At 41.5% G+C, this 20449-nt stretch overlaps 1 protein-coding gene across 1 annotated transcript in view; it reads left to right on the forward strand.

Annotated features, from left to right (window-relative positions):
• Pi3K59F (phosphatidylinositol 3-kinase 59F) overlaps positions 1-20449 on the forward strand; it is a 34175-nt gene that overhangs the window by 4132 nt on the left and 9594 nt on the right. The window contains exons 2-13 of the mRNA XM_037436277.2: positions 1588-1776; positions 5458-5601; positions 7173-7296; positions 7870-8052; positions 8517-8588; positions 11987-12091; positions 12708-12800; positions 14357-14706; positions 15905-16049; positions 16536-16603; positions 18001-18106; positions 20158-20274. Coding sequence (XP_037292174.1) covers positions 1588-1776; positions 5458-5601; positions 7173-7296; positions 7870-8052; positions 8517-8588; positions 11987-12091; positions 12708-12800; positions 14357-14706; positions 15905-16049; positions 16536-16603; positions 18001-18106; positions 20158-20274 — 1696 coding nt within the window. The remainder of the gene's footprint in view (positions 1-1587; positions 1777-5457; positions 5602-7172; positions 7297-7869; positions 8053-8516; positions 8589-11986; positions 12092-12707; positions 12801-14356; positions 14707-15904; positions 16050-16535; positions 16604-18000; positions 18107-20157; positions 20275-20449) is intronic.

Here is a 20449-nt window from a genome sequence, read left to right on the forward strand (position 1 = left end):
TGGTTGCAATGTGAATGAGTTGCATTTGACTTCTCAACAGGCGCACCGACATACCAATTTGTTAATTTCGGCATGATTGCTATGCACGGGACGGAATGCGCGTATTCTTCTTTTTACATTTATTTAATTGCTTGGTACTCTTCTTGAAGCGCTATTGTTGAAAAGTTTCAAAGCTAAAAATAAACTTCCGCCTTTCTAGTGCACCAGACCTGCGAAATTGAACGTTATTCAATTTTATTTTCGTTTTGTTAGACATAGCAGTTTTTTGTAGCTCGTGGCAACAGTTTGTTGCAGAATGACAGTTCAAGAAATAGATAATCACATAGTTTGTTGAATGTAGAACACTTTAAAATTTAGTGAGGCTCTTTCTGCATCTCCTAAACAATGCACTGGGATACATACAAAGGCTAGGTTAATTAAAGGATTCGCAATGTTCTAAGTGACAAAAAAAAAGAGCAAGTTTGACAGGCATTACCTACCGCACATGTGTATACCAATGCATTTACTGCATCGTTACTATTGTGTCTAAAGCTGAAGAGAGAAGGTATATAAATGCCATCAATCATGTACATGATTTTTAGGTTCCTTGTTGAACTTGTCACATATATAAATAGATCATCTTTGGCATATTCACTGCACAAGAAAACCTTTGTACGATTTTGCTTTATTCTCTACAAGCGGCTTAGCTTTGTGTTATTTGTTGTGCAAAGTGATTTGCTAATTATAGTGGCATTGAGAGGAAGGTGCAGCTCTAGTGTGCATACCTATGTATTTCAGGAGTAACATGCGGCTGTCCCTCTCTGCCCGACAGGGATCTGGTGTCCTTGTTGTGCGGTGGGCTTACCTACAATCTCAGTTTTTTACTTACTGGATTGTTTCCTCATAGGCCAGTAGCATTAATTTGACATACAAATATTTTGTTTATGAGAGGAGGAAGAGAAGCCAAGTGGCCTGTGAGCCTTGCATTTACAATAATGGGTGTGATTTAGTAGCTGGAAAAAAAGAAACATTCGGCGGTTCATTGAATAAGGTGGCCTCTTGATAGAATGGCTACAAGATGGACTGTTGTTTTTACTGTATTACTGCCACTGTTGATAGATTGTGAGGGGCTGGAAGAAAGCTCTCCCCCTAGGCAAATAATAGATGGCTGCTTCGGTGCTGTGGCTGCCAACACTCATGTATAGTTTTAACAGTTGCCTTCTAATGCTTCAGCACTGTGTGCTGAGCAGTTTTTAGGGAGGATCAGTAAAAGTTTGGATGCCATACTTGAAGGAAAAAAGTGGAAATTTTGAAAGGGTCAATTTTTTTTGTTTGACACAAAATTAATGAGAACAAATGGACAGTGATGCCAAATAAATGTCCTTATTTGACATTATTGTGTGTTAGTTTTCGTTAATATGAATGCCTTACTTGCATCATACTTGTATCAAGTGGTGACCATTCAGTTGAATGGTGACTTGAACATTGCATAAATATTTTGTATTGCGAGGTGACACTTCTGAGTTTTTCTAGAGGGGCTCATTCAGAAATTTTGGGTTGTTTGTGTGGTGCTTGCTTATACCTTCATTCTTTTCCTGTCTCCCTCAGAGGTACGCTTGAAGGCACAAGAGAAAAGCCCAGCCACCAAGCCCTCCTGAATGACCCTTTGCTGAGGCACTCGAGCCTCTACGATGAGAACCGGTCAGATCTTGTTGTCTCCTGTCAGGTCTTCTCTGGTGGAAAACCACTGGCCCTACCTGTACAAACGTCGTACAAGCCCTTCACAACACGCTGGAAGTAAGTGCTTCAGTGGAAGCATGTCATTGCCATCATTGTTGCCACCAAATAGAGCCAAATTTCACTCTTGGACTCCTTCTAGTACTATATTATTGCCTGTGTTCTGGTTAAAGTTGACCGTGTGGAAGCTGTAGGAAATATTTACTGGCATATCCAGTACTGGATGATTATTGTCTTTGAATGGAGATGTGTTGTTTTTCAACTCTGCGACACGTGAAATGACTTTCCTGATTCGTATGGTGTAAAGACTATCCCATCACGCATATTTGCACAGCACACATAAGGATTGTCTTTCTCTGATTCTACTGGTTTCTTATTATCAGCTCTGCTAAGCGGCCAATTTCAGTGATAAGAGCAGCATGCTATCAGACAATGGAAATTGAAAAGAATCATTGCAGAGTAAGCTTAAGTCAATAAAGTGTTGGCATTGCACTGGCATTCATCTTTCAGTAGTGAGAGCACTCACAAAGTCTTATCAGGTACGTTTACTGCAAATACATTGTAGCTTGCTCACTGGGACATGGCATCATATGGGTTCTGGCAAATAGTCTAGTTGGTGAAATGTGGCCTCATAGAAGGGGCACAGCTGAAAAGAAATGTCAAATCAAGAATGGAAAAAAGCCTGTCTTGGCATGGGCAACATAGTTTGAGCAGCACAGTGGCACAATAAATTCTTTTCTGCGGTGTTCACATATTATTTCCTTTATTTTTTGTAGACCTATTCAAGAAAATTGATGTTAATACACATAGGTCGGCACATTGAGAGACTACTCACTCATACTCGCTCACCATAATTTTTTCAGCCTTCACCCTCACTCACGTTCATACTCACGTCTACTCCCACTCATAGGCCCTCACTCACGTTCATACTCACGCCTACTCGCACTCATGAGTACTCACTAACGTTCATACTCACTCCTTCTCACACTCAAAGTACTTACTCACGTTCATACTCACGCCTACTAACACTCACTCCTACTCACTCACGTTCATACTCACGTTCATACGTTCATACAAACCGGGGTTAAGGATATCATAGTTGAAATCAAGAAGAAGAAATGGACATGGGCCGGGCATGTAGCGTGTAGGCAGGATAACAGCTGGTCATTAAGCATAACTGACCGGATTTCCAGAGAAAGCAAACTGGTTAGGGGGAGACAGTAAGTTAAGTGGGCAGATGAGATTAGGAAGTTCGCGGGTACATAATGGCAGCAGCAGGCACAGGACCGAGTTGAGTGGCGGATCATGGGAGAGGCCACTCAACTCCTGCAGTGGATGTTGTCAGGCCGATGATGAATATTAACATTGAGGTTGCGTTACGTGTACTCGGGTTACTCAAGGAACAATCGAGCTTAACAATTGTCGCTTTCTTTTAGGGTCGGTAGGCTCCAGAAACAGGCAATGACTCAGTGCAATTACGACGCGCCTGCACATTCATTTGTGTGCCATGACGCGAAGGAGACGCTGAGGCATCGTTTAGAATCTCAGTAATGTGTTACAAGCACTCAAAACGTGCTTTCGTAGGCTACGACGCATGCGCGCGAAATAGAGACGCTCTCGACAGCTTCAGTATACTACACGGCCGCCGCTATGATTACCCGCTGGTAGGTGTTCCACTGGTAGGTGTTCTGTGGCCCGGCGCGACCGTCGAGATAGCGCCTCCCCTCTCTGCCTCGCCTTCGGATGGAATGCGTTGCGTACGGCAGTTTTGCATTCGAGAAATTCTGTGCATCTTCGGAGATGTTTTCCTTCCTCTGTGGGTCGCGCTCACGCGGAGACTTCGTTGGCTCCGTGCCCGCACTGACGATTGCAGGGGGCCTTATTTATGAATCTGCGGATGCAGTTAAGGTTCATTGGCAGTGTGCGTACGCAGGGTTATTGCGACAGCCGAATAAAATGGTAAATAACGAGTTGCGTTATGTGTGTTTTTGTACTAGCCCGCATTATGTAAATGATAGAATAAATTATCAAGGGTGATTGGGCGCTTATTGCACATTGTGTCTGCACAGTTGAAGGCATAATAAGCCGCCGAAAAGTGAAGCGAGGGTAGAGATTGAAACGGCGATGCGAACAGGGTCCGATTACGCTATCGCATACTATACTATTGACGGCGAAGCTCAACCGTCCTCTAAGCTTTCTTTTTTTTTTCTTAATGGGGCACTGAGACGGCGAAGTTTGCACACAGCTACGCCCTTGAGAGGTCATGAGATCACTCAAGGTTTTCGTTCAAGGCAACCTTCACTTGAGGGACAATGCTGAGATAGAAACTGCAAAATCGTTGCGCACAATGTGCGTAGTGCACACAATGTGCTTTCTTCCGCGGGCCATTTCTGCGCTTTTTTTTTTGTCGCTTGTGCAGTGCATTTCTTTTTGCTGAACCGGCTCGCGCGACGATTTTCGTTAAAGGGCTTCTCAAGACCTTGTTTTGCATGTATAATCAGCGCATTGCGTAGACTGAAGCGCAAGAGGTAAGTGCAGCAAGAACGGTAGCTATAGGGACAGGCAGTTCAAAGTTCTTCAGCCTAGAAAATTCAAATTACAATAAAATGGACGGCTACCCTCAACTCGAGTTTTGCGCGATCACCTCGTCCCCCCCCCCCCCCCCGCCCATCTGATGTAGGATGGCTCCCCCAGTTTCCAAACTAACTGAAGGCTTTTATGTACAGGAAGCCTGCACGCCATAGTGCCCGCTCTTTCCAACGTATTGAGGACGCCGTTGCGATGGTTACAAATATTTATCACACTCATAGTAACTCACTCATGTTCCTACTCGTTGCTACTCACACTCACAGCAACTCACTCACCTTCGCAGTCAAGTCTACTCACACTCATGAGTACTCACCCACGTTTGTACTTACTCCTACTCACATTCATGAGCTCTCACTCACTCCTAATCACACTCATGAATACTCACTCACGTTCATACTAAGGAATACTCACACTCATCAGTACTCACTCACGTTCATACTCTCTCCTTCTCACACTCAGAGTACCCACTCACGTTCATACTCACTCCTACTCACACTCACAAGCTCTCACTCATTCCTACTCACACTGATGAATACTCACTCACATTCATACTTACGGATACTCACACTGATGAGTACTCACTCACGTTCAAATTCACATCTACTCACACTCATGAGTACTCACTCACGTTCATACTCACTCATACTCACACTCAAAGTACTCACTCACGTTCATTCTCACTCTTACTCACACTCACAATACTCACTCACGCTCATACTCAATTCTACTCACCCTCAGAGTACTCACTTACATTCATACTCACTTATACTCATACTCAGAGTAGTCACTCACGTTCACTCACCCCTATTTACACTCAGAATACTCATTCACGTTCATACTCACTCCTACTCACACTCATGAGCACCCACTCACGTTCATACTCACTTCTACTCACACTGAAAGTACTCATTCATGTCCGTACTCACTCTTACTTATACTCATGAGTACTCACTCACGTTCTACTCACTCCTACTCATACTCATCAGTACTCACTCATACTCACACTCGCCATGTTCAAATGAGTATGAATGAGTGTGAGTGAGTGTACTCATGAGTGAGTATGCCGAGCTATGCTAATACAGTTAATATTCTTTGTGCAGTCCTGACTTGTGCAAAAATGTTTGATGTATTACTTGTTTTATTTTTTCTCAGCTGGAATGAGTGGCTCAAACTTCCTTTAAAGTTCAGTGACCTCCCACGTAATGCTGTGCTGGCATTGACAGTATGGGATGTGTATGGTCCCCGAAAAAGTATCCCAGTAGGAGGTACCACAGTCACTATATTTGGAAAGTATGGGTAAGTTGATGATTTGATGATTTGCTACATGTGCAAAATTGTTTAGTTCAGACTGTGCAGTTAGGTTGGTCATTAAGGAGTGTTGAGCTATGTTGACATTGTGCCTGATAAATGTGGAGGAAGCAAGGCCAGTTTCGGTTTTTATATGAAGCTGTTTTGACAGTTCTGGGATCTAGTTATTTTAAACTCTTGCTCACTCAGTTATCACCAGGCCTGGATATCTGATTTTGAGTGACCATGTCATGCAGTACTCTCACTTTCACAAAGCGCAATATGGGCGGTAGTGAATGGTAGAAGGGCTGATTAGCAAGCTAGTCGGTATATATTTATTGTTGAAATTTGCCAGCTCAAACAAATGAGACACAGAAAAAAGACCAGCACACAAAAAAGTGCACATATTAGAATAATATTGATCACCTCAACTTCTTTGTCATACACCCAAGTTTTGAATGTATGAGAGTGTTTGCGCTCCACATTCCTTGAAGCGCAGTCATTGGGGCTGGACATTGAACATGCAAATTGCTGTATCCAGCGCCAGGACATCCTAGTCACTGAGCCACTCTTGTAAATGCTAAAATCGCCAGATCATATTATGACCCCTTAATTATCTTTCCTGTTGGTGCATTTAATAATGATGCAAATTTGTGCTGAACAATGTTCTTACATGTATGTTCTTGAATAGTTTAATATTGTTATTTTTTTTTTTTTTGCATCTGCATGAGCTGGAATAGAGTACATTCATGCAGCAAGTGATGTTACCAAAGCGTCCAATTTCTTTACAGAAATTCATTGCTGGAAATAAAAAAGGCATTGAGCTTGCTATCTAATGGGCATTGTTTTGTTAGCATGCAACAACAAAGTCAAGTATTAAAAGTAGTATTTAAAACCATTCCAGATGACCAATCACCGACTTTCATATGTGCGTTTAGCATTCCCTTTACACGCTTACCTGTGTCTTGTATCCAAATATTAACCAGTTGCCTAATGTTATGATTCCATGAGACCTCAAATAGCCCTTATTGTGGAACGTGTTAAACTGGCATACACTAGTGTATCCAGAGAAGCAAGAATCAGAATCAAATTTTATTGTTACTATGAAGTAAAGTCATTACAGACAGTGTACAGAAGGAGGTCCCGTAGTCGGAGACTGAATTGGGACTTTTCAAATTGATTTGGAGATGGCCTAACTAGGACAAGCTGAGCTTATGTAAGACTTGAGGTTTAATAACGTGAAAAAATTCACGGCGGACAGGAAAAGAATGGGACAAGTGCTGAATTTCAACTGAAATTTTATTAACCAGAAGGCTGGTAATGTACCCGAGTGAACAAAAAAAAAACAGTGAAAAAAAATGGCAGATTTAAAAAACACGAAATATCAACAATCCATGTGCCTGCTGCACTGACCCTCGCACCTAAAAAAACATAGCTCTCTTTCTGACAAAGCAACTGATGGCTTAATTCTTGTTCAAGAATTTTGAATAGATAATTACTTTTATTGCTATCATTTAATCAATATTAAAACACCTGATACTATGTGTAGCAGGGAGTATAACAGGCTGAATGTGTGATAGGGCAATGCGTCAAGGAATCCATGACCTGCGTCTCTGGCTTGGCTTTGAAGCAGATGGCAGCAGCAAGACACAAACACCAGGCAAGGCTTTTGGTTCTAAAGAACAGATGACAAGGCTGGTCAAGGTAAGAATAATACTTACCACACAATATAGTGTGTGTGTGTCTACAATTAGTACTTGACTGCTTGTGTATTTGTTCGTGCCTTGTTATTTCTTCTGCAACTCACCTGGAAAAGCTTGACTGTTCTTTGTTTTGGCACGTGTCTGGACAAGACTTAGTTATGCCATGACAAGATTTTTTAGAAGTTATAAGGGCTTCGCGACGTTGTCCACTATCCTCATTGCTTTGTACTTATAATAAAAATGGAGGGTAAATGACAATCTCTGTCACAATTAAACTTTTCAGTTTTTTTAGATAGTTAAAAATGCTATCTCTCCTCAAGGTGTTTTGTTTCAAGCCAAGATCTGCTGAGCAAATACCTAGCTTATAAAAGATGAATGAACATTGTAGCATGAAAGTGTGTAGTGTATGATACGTATTCATATTTACTTTTCATTGGTTGCTTCTGTTTTGAGTTTCAGTGATGCTCAACTCTAATGAGCTTGTGAGAAAAAAAAAGGGGGAGATAGACGGTTTGGCATGTACACTTTGCACATAGGCTAGACGTTCCAGGAACTTGTCGTGTGCGTCTTTCAGCTGAGCAAAAAGCATCGGAATGGCCGCCTGCTCAAGGTCGACTGGCTGGACAGGCTCACCTTTCGTGAGATTGAGGTGGTGAACAGCAAGGAGAAGTCGAGTTCAAACCAGATGTTCCTCATGATTGAGTTCCCCAGAGTTGTGTTCCGTGACCAGGAGTACACGGTCATCTATTTCGAAAAGGTGAGTTTGGTACTTGTGAGTGATATGTTTCATTTCACAGCTGTGTTCATTAGCTTGTGCAAAAAGGGCCATTCTTGTGACAGATTATAGAGGTTTTCTTACTTTTAAGGCTATTGTATTCCTGACCTGATAAGCTGTCTGATCTAGATCAACAGCGCGGCCCGAATTTTTTTATAGTAGTGTACGTGAACATGGTCAAACTGTGTATACGAAGTTAAGTTGCATAGCAAATGGACTGTACACAAGAGAGGAGAGTAATGTTAGGGTGGGAGCATCCATCCTGAACCTTCCTCGTATACGCAGGGCCATGTGTATTATTACCATTGCTATCAGTAGTTTGTTTTTATGCTATTCTATGGTTACCTGTCTCACTTCACTGTCTCAGAATATGCCAACTTCTGTGACTAGAAAAATAATTTAGAATCAGGGACTTCATCTGCCATGCTTTGCTCTCCTGCATCTAGGATGGAGATGACCCATGCCAAGCCAGCCTACCAGCAGAAATCGTAGCTGTGCCAGATCCAGATGTCTCTCTTGTAAGACATTTCTGAACATTTTCTTTCCATTTTCGGCCATATTACAGTGCTGCCTTCAACTACTAATAAGTTGTTGATACATGTGTTATGGAAGTTTAATTTGTTCTGCTAAGTAAATGAAAAATGCAGTTTGCTTCATAAAACTTAATGTAAGGCAGAGCGATGCAATTCCAGTTTAGTGGAGACATGCCTAGAATGAGGTGTGTGAATGGGTGTGTCTCACCCAGACTTGTACAAGTTACAGAAAATGAGTAATCGATCACAATTCTGCAACTTTCTATAACCTGTGATTTATTACTATGGTCAATTGCAACTCCAGAAAAGTAACTGAGAAATTACTGCAATGTGATAAATTACCTTTGCTTTACTTGTCCTAAAAGGTGTTTCTGTAAAATAAAAACTTAAGTTTTTGTGTTAAACTTAAACTTTGTGTTTTTGTGTAAAACTTAAACTAGAATTAACTACTGTTGCTTCCATGATACGAGGCTGAAGGCTTGCGTGAAGGCTCAAATGCTCAATTTGGCTTCTGCGATGCAGTGTTACGCATTGTTTGATTTCAACAGCAGTTGTTTTTTGAAGCTGTCATCACTGATTCCTTCACATTTCCTTGCCAAGAGGTCAGCTGCTACATTGAACACCCACCTTCTCAATGTGTTGGAGGGAAGGGCAATATTATATAACTTAGGAACATATTGCGCAGCCAATCATAGTTGCTCAGTGCTTTGATGCTAGTGACGTCGCCACGGTGGATCAGTGGTTGAAGTGCCCGGCTACTGACCAGAAGGTTGTGGGGTCAATCCTGGCCGCGACGGCCACATTTCGGTGGAGGTGATATGGTTGAGGCCCGTGTGCTGTGCGATGCTGGTGCATGTTAAAAGAACACCAGATGGTCTAAATTGCACGAGCCTTTCACTATGGCGTCTCTGATGATCATATTGTGGACTTGAGACATTAAATCCCAGATATTATAATTTGATGCAAGTGACTATGTACCCTATCTACGAAGTGCTACACTTCGCTGCTGCTGGCACTCGCGTAAGGGTTCCAGGTAAGGCAAAAGAAGAAGGGACAAAATAGGCTCTATAAGAACACCCTGTCTGACAGAACAAAGGGGTCCCTATAGAGAAATTCCATATTTTTTTTGGCCAAGGACTGCCATAAATGAGTGGTTACCACTTGAGTGTGGAAAACATGTAATTGATTACCAGTATTCAATTAGAAGAAAATGTAACTGAATTACCTGGAACGTTTCAGTTTTGAAAAAGTAATCATGTTACAAAATATAAAAAACGTTATCGATTACAAGCAATCAATTACTTGTAATGCATTTCCACGTAGAACTGTACATTAAAGAGATCATGAACATGTTGGGCCCTGTGGCAATGAAGGAGCAAGACCTTGTGCAAGCAAGAGGAATTCGAAGTCAAACTCTCCCTCTATGCCTTTGCCTGTATACTTCGCTCGCTGCAATGCTACTTTTTTCGTTCTGATGTTTTGTGCTTGCATTAGTCCACGTGTCATCTGGAGTGAGCATTTATGGATATGCAGCAGTAGCTATGGAGGTTCACGAAGTTGTCATGTACTGTTGCTGGTTACTCTGTCAGGTTACTGCTTGCGTTCTTGTTTGTGACATCAGGATTCACACAAGGACAGAAGGCTTAGCATTTATGCAAAGACAGAAGGCACAGATGCTCACATAGTTAAGATTAGGTGCAAGTTTTATTTGACCTAATTCTCTAATGTGGTGGATGGAGCCCCTTCATACATGTCGACCTAATTCTCTAATGTAGTGGGTGGAGCCCCTTCATACAGTGACCCTTCATTGCCGCTGTGCAGCTATGGAACATAAAAATTTGTCGGTTATTCTTGAGGTGTAGCAGTATGTTGAAGTTTCACATGTTGTAGCATTCTTCATATTTTGTTTATGTTATTTATTGCAGCTCAGTATGTTTAGCTTGTACAGTGCTTTGCTATTGGTGGTCATTTACAATGAAACAAATTTATTTATTTATTTATTTTCAAATACTGCAGCCCAATGCAGGGCTATTGCAGGAGTGGGGTACATACAGTAGGAAAGAATATGAGTAACATCAAAACAAGTTCTTCATCAGAAGAAATCACAATTATCGCCACATTCTAAGCACAACTGGGTACATAAAAAAAAGGACAACAATGTCATTCCAGTGCCTCCGAAAAATCTTTAGAGGAATAGTGACAATGTTGAGAACACCAGGAGAACTGGAGAGTGGATTCTGTCAGAATATCTAAAGCTTGGGTGGGCATGTTAAACTATTAAACCTGGTGACCCCTTGTGTTTGCAAAGAGTGATTCCAGAAAAAATAAGCTATCTTGTTTCATGAGAATCGCGAAATCTACAAAAGACATTTAAAAACAGCTTTAACTAATAAAGGTATTTCAGCCATTTATCCCTCTTCATTAGCACCATTGAAGTATGCTGTTTCCACCAAGAACTAGTGCATTGAGTGAGAAAGCTGCAAGCATGTATCATGAATTCACTGTCTCAAGGAAAAAGCTACTTGACAAAAAGGATTTTGAATGAGCAGCTGTAGAAGTATGAAGCCCATGTTTTATGTAGGCAGTGAGACCTTCAGAAGAATTCCAGATATGTTTGAAAAAAAAAAAACCGGTCAGTTTTCAGTTGATAAGAAAGTGGTAACAGCTATCACTACATGAGAGGTGCATGTATAGTTAATGGTACTATTCTTTGATCTGTTACTGATAGTCATGCGATGCCTGTTATCCTGTGGCGCTCTGTGAATATAGAATTATGAGCATTCTTTGGTTGTAAACAAGGAGTAACCACTTTCCTGACTACGAAAAGCTGTTAAGGTAGGCACAGATATGTTGCAGGTAATTTGTCACTGGCATCTGTTCAAATTTGATGTTGTTGCTTGTGAGCATTTTTATAACCTTCACATGCAGCTGCTTGCAGTGGCACTAGCCTGTTCTGTAACAGATTGATGCTGAGACCTTTGCATATAGAGTACTCATTTAATTCATTGTCATGTGTGTACAGTTAGTGCAGTGTCCTAAGCCTATTTGAATGAGGCATGTGCACTCAGCTGGTTGTCCTACTGTAGACTGTTTGTGCAAGTTTCTTTTGAATGTTTTCAGTGCTATGCAAATTCTAGTTTTGCTCATGGTGTGGCTATCGATGCGATCTTGTTCAGCTTTCAAGAAACTTTGCACTAATTCTTCCAAAGGATGCAGTTCCTATGCCTAGTATATTTTGTTTACAAAGCAGTAGATGCCCGTTATGTGGCCTTCACGCTCTCTTGTCCTTGCTGTCATGTTTTACATTGCCCTCTTGTCGTACACGTTGCAAGGTGCAGTGTTTCTGTTAAAGGAGAACTGTCCATGCGTGCAATGTCTGACAGGAGAACCTGGTGGAAAGCAAGCATCACAAGTTGTCACGTAGTCTTCGTTCTGGGCTTACCGACAAGGACCTCAAGCCTAACGCTGCCACACGAGATCAGCTCAATGTGAGTTGGTGGTCTTATCACAAGTTGAGACAGAAACCTAGCAACAATCATGTACATTGTGTCTCTTTCCTAAATGTAATAATAAAGGTCAAATAGCTCAGACAGAACTTTGAAAATATTATGCTTCAGCATATTTTTAACCCATTTAGTTGAATAAAACATTTGGGGCAACTATTTAATGCAGTTTGGTAAACTCTGAAAAGTGCACAGCCATCACTGTAGAAGCAGCAAAAAAATCTGTTTAAATTACAATATGTGTGCAAAAAAATAGTATAACTTGGCTGTTTTGTCAATGAAACTTAACATTAGTCTACGTGTAAAAACGTTGGATCCACTGATGTTCCTTGTTTGATCTCTTCCCGTCACTCCAAACTTCCATCTTCAGCCCGAACTTCTGTTTTGTTTGGGAATGTGCGATGCCGCATCACAAATACGTAAATATTCTTACGAATACTCGAAGGGCTCAAATATTCGCGCAAGCTAGTTTTTTGTTTTTTAGTACCGCTTGTATTTAGCACTTCTGTTTGTCTTGCTTCTCAAAGAGAACATGACATAGCTCTGAAAGTTTGCATTGATTGAGGGAAAATGTGGACGCTTTTGTTTCCTTGTCGTGTAGGTGATAGTGAACTACCCCTCAACCAAGACCCTGACATCGGAGGAGCAGGACTTGGTGTGGAAGTTCCGCTTCTATTTACAAAGCCAGAAGAAGGTGTGTCTAGCTACCACTACTAGCTGCTGCTAAGAAAATGCAGTGGAAAATTTTTTAGATGACGCATTATGTTGTAGCTTCAAGAAATGATAGCCTGCTTGTGAGTATGTATTTTATCGTATTTTATTGCAGCTTGCAACACATTATAATGACGGCTGAGACGCTCATGTGGTGATAAATGTTATCCAGGTAAACTTATCAGTGACATTGGAGATCCTTACATTTACCCTTTCGTCCGATCTTATATACGACAATCTAAGAACACAGTGACGTTCTAAGTGCCACTAATGTGCGTTCGATTTCAGGGTATGACACTACATGTTAGTTTCGTAGCATGCCCGCATACTGCCGAGGTCTAGTGAATTGCTCTTGGCACAAAGGTGTTTTACCACCTAGATGTAATTACAAAAAATTAATAACAATGTAAACTACAGTGTTTTCCCATGTCTGAGGAACTATCAATTTCACAACTGTTCAACTCTTGCATGGTATGGTTCACAATCGTTAAAACATACATTGAAGCAAATACCTAATGTTAAAGGGTCATGAAGGTGCGTAGCTCTGCCACAAGGCTTTACTGATCTTCAACAGGGTGAAGCAGTGAAAGGGCTGGTGGTGGCTTTTCACTGCTGAGTCGAAGCGCTGTCACAGATGGAGTGACAGTGTTAAAAAAATGGTTTCATGTTTAAACAGCTGTCACAAGGCATATAGCGCTGTTATCTCTCTCTCTCTCTCTCTCTATATATATATATATATATATATATATATATATATATACACACACACGCACACGCACACACACACACCAAGAAGTAGAGGACTCGTGTTTTCCCTGATGAAGGCCGGTCCCCGGCTGAAACTTAGGAAAAATAAAAAGTTTTCGTTTTCCCGTCCTCTACTTCTTAGTATTTTTCCACTGGATCCAAGAACACCTTTTTTTCACACGCACGCACGCGTGCGCACACACACACACTCACACACACAGTTTGGTGGAGCCACTTCTGCTGGCCTGACAAGTTTGTGACGCAGACTGGGCAATGGCAATGTGCATGGCCCCCTGCTGCTCTTTAAAAGCCAGTGCGCAGGTCCTAGAGTGGGGAGAAGACTGGCAGAGGCAGTGTGGCCAGAAGTGTGTGTTCATGGTCATTGTGTGCCTCGCTGGGGGCCAGGGATGCTAACTGCAGCGCGCCAATTGTTGTTCAAGTGATTTTTAACTAAACAATGTTTCTTGAGTCGGAGACAGCAACTAGATTTAATCCTATGACCAGATGGTCGGAACTTCAACAAGTGTCTTTTACTTTACTTTTGTATGTAAAACGAACCAGAGACTGTAAATATTTATGAACACAGATTTTCCTGTTACAGCACATCCTGTAAGTGCATAGATATTCTAGCACTCAAACTTCATTCATTTCTCTGCTTTGCTTTTTAGGTATCTTTGAGACAACTTAGTCTACCTTGTTATAAATAAAAAAAATCAAGAAGCACAGCTGTTTCTGCTTAACAGTGCTGGTGATATTCTCTACTCCAATATCTTTTGCATTATGCGCTTGCAGGCCCTTGCGAAGTTTGTGAAATGCGTCAACTGGCAGTCTGGGCCTGAGGCACGGCAGGCTGTGGAGCTCATGCGGACGTGGCAGCCCATGGATGTGGACGATGCACTGGAGCTGCTTGGGCCTCAGTTCGCTCACCCTGCCGTGCGGCGGTACGCCGTAGCTCGGCTGCGACAGGCGCACTCTGACGACTTGCTGCTTTACCTACTGCAGCTCGTGCAGGCCTTGAAGTACGAGCGCACAACAAACAGCGACTCGCATCATCTTATGCGAACTTCCGCAGCTGGCACCAGTGCTTTGTCAACGGTGATTGAGCCAGAACCGGGGATTATACCTGGTGAACGAGGAGACAGGTTAGTCTGAGTCGCTCCTGTTCTGAAGTTTTCTGTATCAACAGCAGTGTTACGAACTTGAAGGGACCTTAAATAGGAAAGCAAGTTGAGGTTTATTAGTTAACTGTCTACAGCCTGAAAAAAAAAACTGTCTACAGCCTGAAAAAAAAAAAAAAAACACATTATAACATGAGGGGAAACTTCGGATGTCGTAAACAAATGTCAACAACCATGAAGCTTTTACACCAGTTTTCTGTGATGTGGATTGTTATGGCATTTGATTAAACCTAGGTTGTAATTCATCGGTAAAGATAGCCTGTATCTTATTTTAATGGAGCCAGAAATTGAGCCTAGGAAGTTTCGGGTACTTTTATTGTAGAGTAAGGAATTGGAAGCAATACCCTGAAATTCATGATGTCATACTGAGGTACTAGTGCTGAACTTTCATGGCCTTAAAAAATTAGAATTTAGGCCTTTGTATTGTGTTTAGTGGCTGACCCAATTTAAATAAAATTTAATCCTGAATGTACAGTTCATTGGTTCTAACCAATTCAGGGTTCATATTTTATGTACTTTCGATATAATCAAGGGTTTGATGGAAGCATGGCTTTACGAAAATGGGTTGAAGCAAATCTTTGACCTATGCTTTTCTACCTGATACTTGATCAATGAGTAAGAATCACTTCAATTTGTCCCAGTGTTATTACAAAAGTGTAGGCTGCTAAGTATTGTGTTTAATGACAAACCTGTATGGATGTGCAAACTTCAGCAAACATTGCATATTTGACAGTGAGCACCTTCTTGTTATCACATTTTTTCTAACATGTCTCAGTGTGCTCTTTATTCAAGCCATCACTAAAACCACAGTGACAGACGGAAAGTGGCAGTCTGACCACCCGTATGCTAGACCTCTATTGGTTTTTTTTGTGTGTGTGTTAAATGTTGTAGCCATGTTTAAAAAGAAAACGCAAGTAAGAAAATGCAAACAGCTTGTGTTTAGTGTAGAACAGCTTGATTGAGCTGCACCCCAAAGAAAAGATGAGCCACAGGACCAGGATGAATGGTTTTGCTGCCAGATAGAGTGAAACTCAAGCTGCTTCTTGATTTCTTGCCTTGCATGTTTACAAGGTTCATGAGTAGTTGTCATGCACACTATGCACGCAGGCTTTTATGAAGGCCTTCTGAATTGACAGAGTGATAAAATGGCTTTTGTTCTCAGGGGAAGTTTCACAGCAGCACCGGAGCTGGGAGCTAGCCATTTGGACTCTTTCTCAGACAGTCTGCGTAACCCGATGTCCTCCTCGGTGGCTGGTGCCGACGATGCGTTTCAGCAGGAATCCTTCCAATCGAGCAGTGAATCTGACGTGCGTATATTTCGAACAAAACCATTACGTAGTCTGATTCCTCTACTGTTTGCCATTCTGCTGCAGGAGACCTAATGCAAAAATGAAGCATGTTTATGGAATGATAGGGTGTGTTACTTTAAAAATGAATGGATGAAAGGAAGAAAAGAGTTGCCGTGCCGATTCTGAGTTGATTCCAAAAACAAGCTTGCTTTCTCCCCTTCTTTCTTTGTGTCTGTTGCGCTTTAGCGTAGCACTACCTTTACTGTTACTCTCTTGACCTGAATTACGGTAGAGCTAAGCTGGCACGTGTCCAGTATGACTGAGAGGAAGTTGTAGAAGGTCTTAGGTGCCAGAAACTACGGACATTGTGCTGGGCTTTCAAGCAAAGTTTAATTGCATGTGCAACAATGAATTTATCAGTGAGGTTCTGCAACACTTTGTTGCTTGACATGTCGAAATGAATAGAGGGAAAATTTTAATTATTGCCCGTTTATCTTCTTGCAGTGTGACCTTGCAACGTTTCTCATCAACAAAGCTTGCACTAGTGATGCACTCGCCAACTACTTCTACTGGTACGTACCACTGTAATTAACCAGAGAATACTTTATTCACGTTGATGGCTGCTGTTAAATCATACTTTACTGTCCCTTGATTTCATTCATGCAAATGCACGCAGTTAATTTCAGATCGAAATTCTGCAAAGTCATCACTACGAGTAACTTATCGGTTTTAGCATGTTGGTATGCTTTGTAGTGCACAAGAAAACATGGACAGAGAAAGACGTAACATACACACACACAGTGCCTCTGTGTCAAGTCTCTCTCTCTGTTCACCGTGTTTTCTAGCGTGATAAAAAAACTTCAGTATCACTGCCAGCCTGATCCATTTTTGACCATTGCCTGTAACAGGGGTTGGCAACATGTGGCCCGCGTCACCCTATTTTGTTGCCCCAGGGATGACGTCAACGCCCCAACCCCTTCTCATATCACTCCCTATCTGAAGGCCGACATGAAAATTTTTACCTCAAACGGAGATTTTGTTTGTAATGCACGTTTGTAAATTGCATCTTGTGTCCTGCTTGCTGGAAATAAACATTACTTCTATTCCGGATTTTTACATTAGTGTCGATTTCAAATTGCTAAATCTTTTCTATTTGCCTGCCTCCCCCTTTGCAGATTGGTTGTGTGGCTCCTCGCCTGTACAAATGCCCTTATTCATTACTGTACATCAATACTGTACAATACTGTACAATACTGTACAATACTGTACAATACTGTACATCAATACATCTCACTATACAACTGTGCATACCACACAATACACTTGAAGGCTCCTTTGATCAAGTACGGGGGGGGGGGTGATGCATTCACTGTTCTGGGTTGTGAACTTTGACGCTGCTGTCTGTTGCTGGAACAATCACTGCAGTCACTGCTGCGGTCATATGCATTTCTGATGACTAGCCAAGTTCAAATTACCTGGCGAAGGTTGACTTCAGGGTGGAAGTAATGACAGCTTGGAACCATAAAATACGGCGCGCCAGTAGGGACCTTTACTTAATATCAAAAGAACAGATAAACAAATTAACTGAAGTCAGATTAACTGTGATGTGCTCCATCTCATATTTTTTGCTTCTTTGAATGCTTTCAATAAACACTGTAAATAATCATTTTTATTAGGGCTTCAGGAGACGCTTCTTTGAAATTTCATATAGAAATCTTTAAGACGTGTGTATGCAATCATTTCTACCCTATAGCCAATCAAAATACCAGCGATTAGCCTACATTTACATGTGTCACAGTATGTGGTGCAATGAATAAGTCCTGAACTAATTTGTGTACCAAAAATGAGTGAGTTTTTGGTGGTAACGAGAAATTTAAACATTATGGTACTCTTAAATGCTCAAACTTTGGCAAACGAGTAACTAGGCAAAGCTTATTTAAAAAGTTCATGATTCGTTTTTTATGTTCAGGTACCTGTATGTGGAGACTGATGATCAGGACAGTGTGGTGAAGGACTCCAAGGTGAAGGAAATGTACACAAATGTCATGAAGAGGTTTATGCATCGCCTTCAAAAGGTTCGTCTTTTTTTTTTCTTTTATGCAACGATGCATGCATATATAGTATCTTTATTACATGGAATACTAGTGTTCAGTGTATCATTGTTTGGTGAAATGTATACCGCACAATGCACATGCGTCTTCCTTCGACAAGGGGTTTTAGATGCACTCATTGTGCTGGGCTTCGAAGTTCAACAGGTAGACAAACACATCTGTTGATTGCATTGCATACACGGATATCAAAAGACTTTGATACCAAAGTGCCCCTGATAGCAAAATTTCTTGAGCTCATGGTTGCAAAAAAAGTTGGTCAGCTGATTTTAATACTGAAAAATGCACTGCAAGAAAATATAATTACATAAATCTTCAGTGCTCATAGAGCGGCAGCAAATGCACAAAGTTTCATGGCATGCATACTACTACTTGGGCTGTAAAACAATGAACTTCAGCGTTTTGCCAGAGCGCACTGAAAGATATGAACTGGCTGGGCAGAGGCTGGACATAACAAATATGGCTAGTTGCACGGTGGCCATGCCCACACACAGCATATTTTTGTGTCCTTGTTTGCATGTTTTTTACTTGCACTTATTAAAGGTACACTAAAAAGCAAAATGATTTTTCGTGTATTAGTAAAGTACAAATTCGCAATTCCGAAAACACCACTTTTACCGCGACATGATGCTTGGTAAGTGAGAAAACGCGCGAAAAGAAAATGCGAGTGGAGACGTCACTGTGAGATTCCCGCACCAAACACCGTGACGTAGTACATTTTGAAGGCATCTACTGGGTCCTGCATAGCTTCTACTCGATAAAAATGAAGGAAATTGCCATCTTTGCGTGCCATAGACCTAGCATACAAAGTTTTGGAAAATTTCATTGAGAAAGTGTTGCAAAAATACGAAAAATACATTTTGCAATTTGTTACGTCACGTGCAGAGATTGCGGCACGAAATTTAAAAATGGAACTTCAACCTTGATTTTATCCACTAATAATGAACCCATGACAGTGAAACTTTAGACATTAGTGTTCTCAGAGTGCAGTATGTCTATCTGACCCAAGTTATTGTTTCTTTTTAGAAGTTATTGTTCCCTTAAATGTGTCTGTTTACCATGGCTTATCTTACTACTTATTATAATCATTGCAGCTGCCACTAAATGTAGTTTCATTGTGGCGATTATGAGACAAGATGTTAGCAATAGATGTCATATGCTGGCCTATGCTATTAATGAGACAGACTGGGAAAAAGCGTTCATTTTTTGTCGAAGTGTTAATATCACTGTTAAAATCCTGCATCAACTGCAAGGCTTGAGCGGCGATGTCTTACGCGTGATGGCAAAAATTTGGTAGTTTTCTTGAAAGCTTTTGATTCATGTCGAAAATTCGTACTTTTTTTTAAACACAACATAGATACGCAATAAAAAGTGATCTGCATTTGCATTTTGGTGCTTTTGTATACTCTAGTGCCAGTTATTAGATGTGAAGCGTCTTATGGTCGAGCTCAATCCGGTGTACGCCGTAACCACCCTTACAGCACATGTGTGTCTTCTCTCTCTCTCCTTTTCTATGGTGCACCCCCCTCTCTTGCCTCGCAACGCCAACGCAGGCAGCATCTGCTAGCGAGTTTCATTATTGAAAAAACTGAGTGCTTGCACTGCACAACCACTCACTGGCTACCTCATATAAATAAGCACTAGATCTTGACCTCCGAGGTACTAGTGCCAGTGGGAGATTTCTCCTGTGCGTTGTTGAACTATAAAAATTCACAGCGTGCGCGTCAAGTGAAAGCGAACTGCGGGACTCTGTGTCTAATCAGAGTCTCCTGTCTCACATTGCCCATTATCAGCAATTGGCATGTTCCTGTAGGAAACAACGGTCGATCCATCAGTGCATGTCTTGCGCGACCCCAAGTTTCTCTTTTGTGCAACGTTGCGATCAGTGTCAGCATCAACGCCGACGCCAGTGTAAGCGTTAGCGCCTGCTGCCTCGCATCTACACATGGTTCGCTTTAGCGGAAAATTGTGTGATTTTTTTCTAGACTGGTCGAGATTCAATTGATTGATTCCTTCAGGGCAACTGGGACTACCGGCAGAGGCGATCCATGCTGGAGAAGCAACAGGTCTTTGTGAACCACTTGGTGAACATCATGAAGATCGTTGCCAGAGAGAATGGGAACAGGCAGAAAAAGGTGATTTTTACGACTCTATACTCACATGGTTGTACTCGTCGTGCGAGAAATGGCAGGTGTTCTCTCTTGATAACAAAAGCGATGTGAAAAAAATATGGTGTTTAAATTAAATGTTTTGAAATAGAAATGTGGCAGTACATCAGTGTGTGTGTGTGCGTGTTTGTGTGAGCCATAC

This window comes from Rhipicephalus microplus, chromosome 1 (assembly GCF_043290135.1).
Source record: "Rhipicephalus microplus isolate Deutch F79 chromosome 1, USDA_Rmic, whole genome shotgun sequence".
Classification (NCBI taxonomy): domain Eukaryota; kingdom Metazoa; phylum Arthropoda; class Arachnida; order Ixodida; family Ixodidae; genus Rhipicephalus; species Rhipicephalus microplus.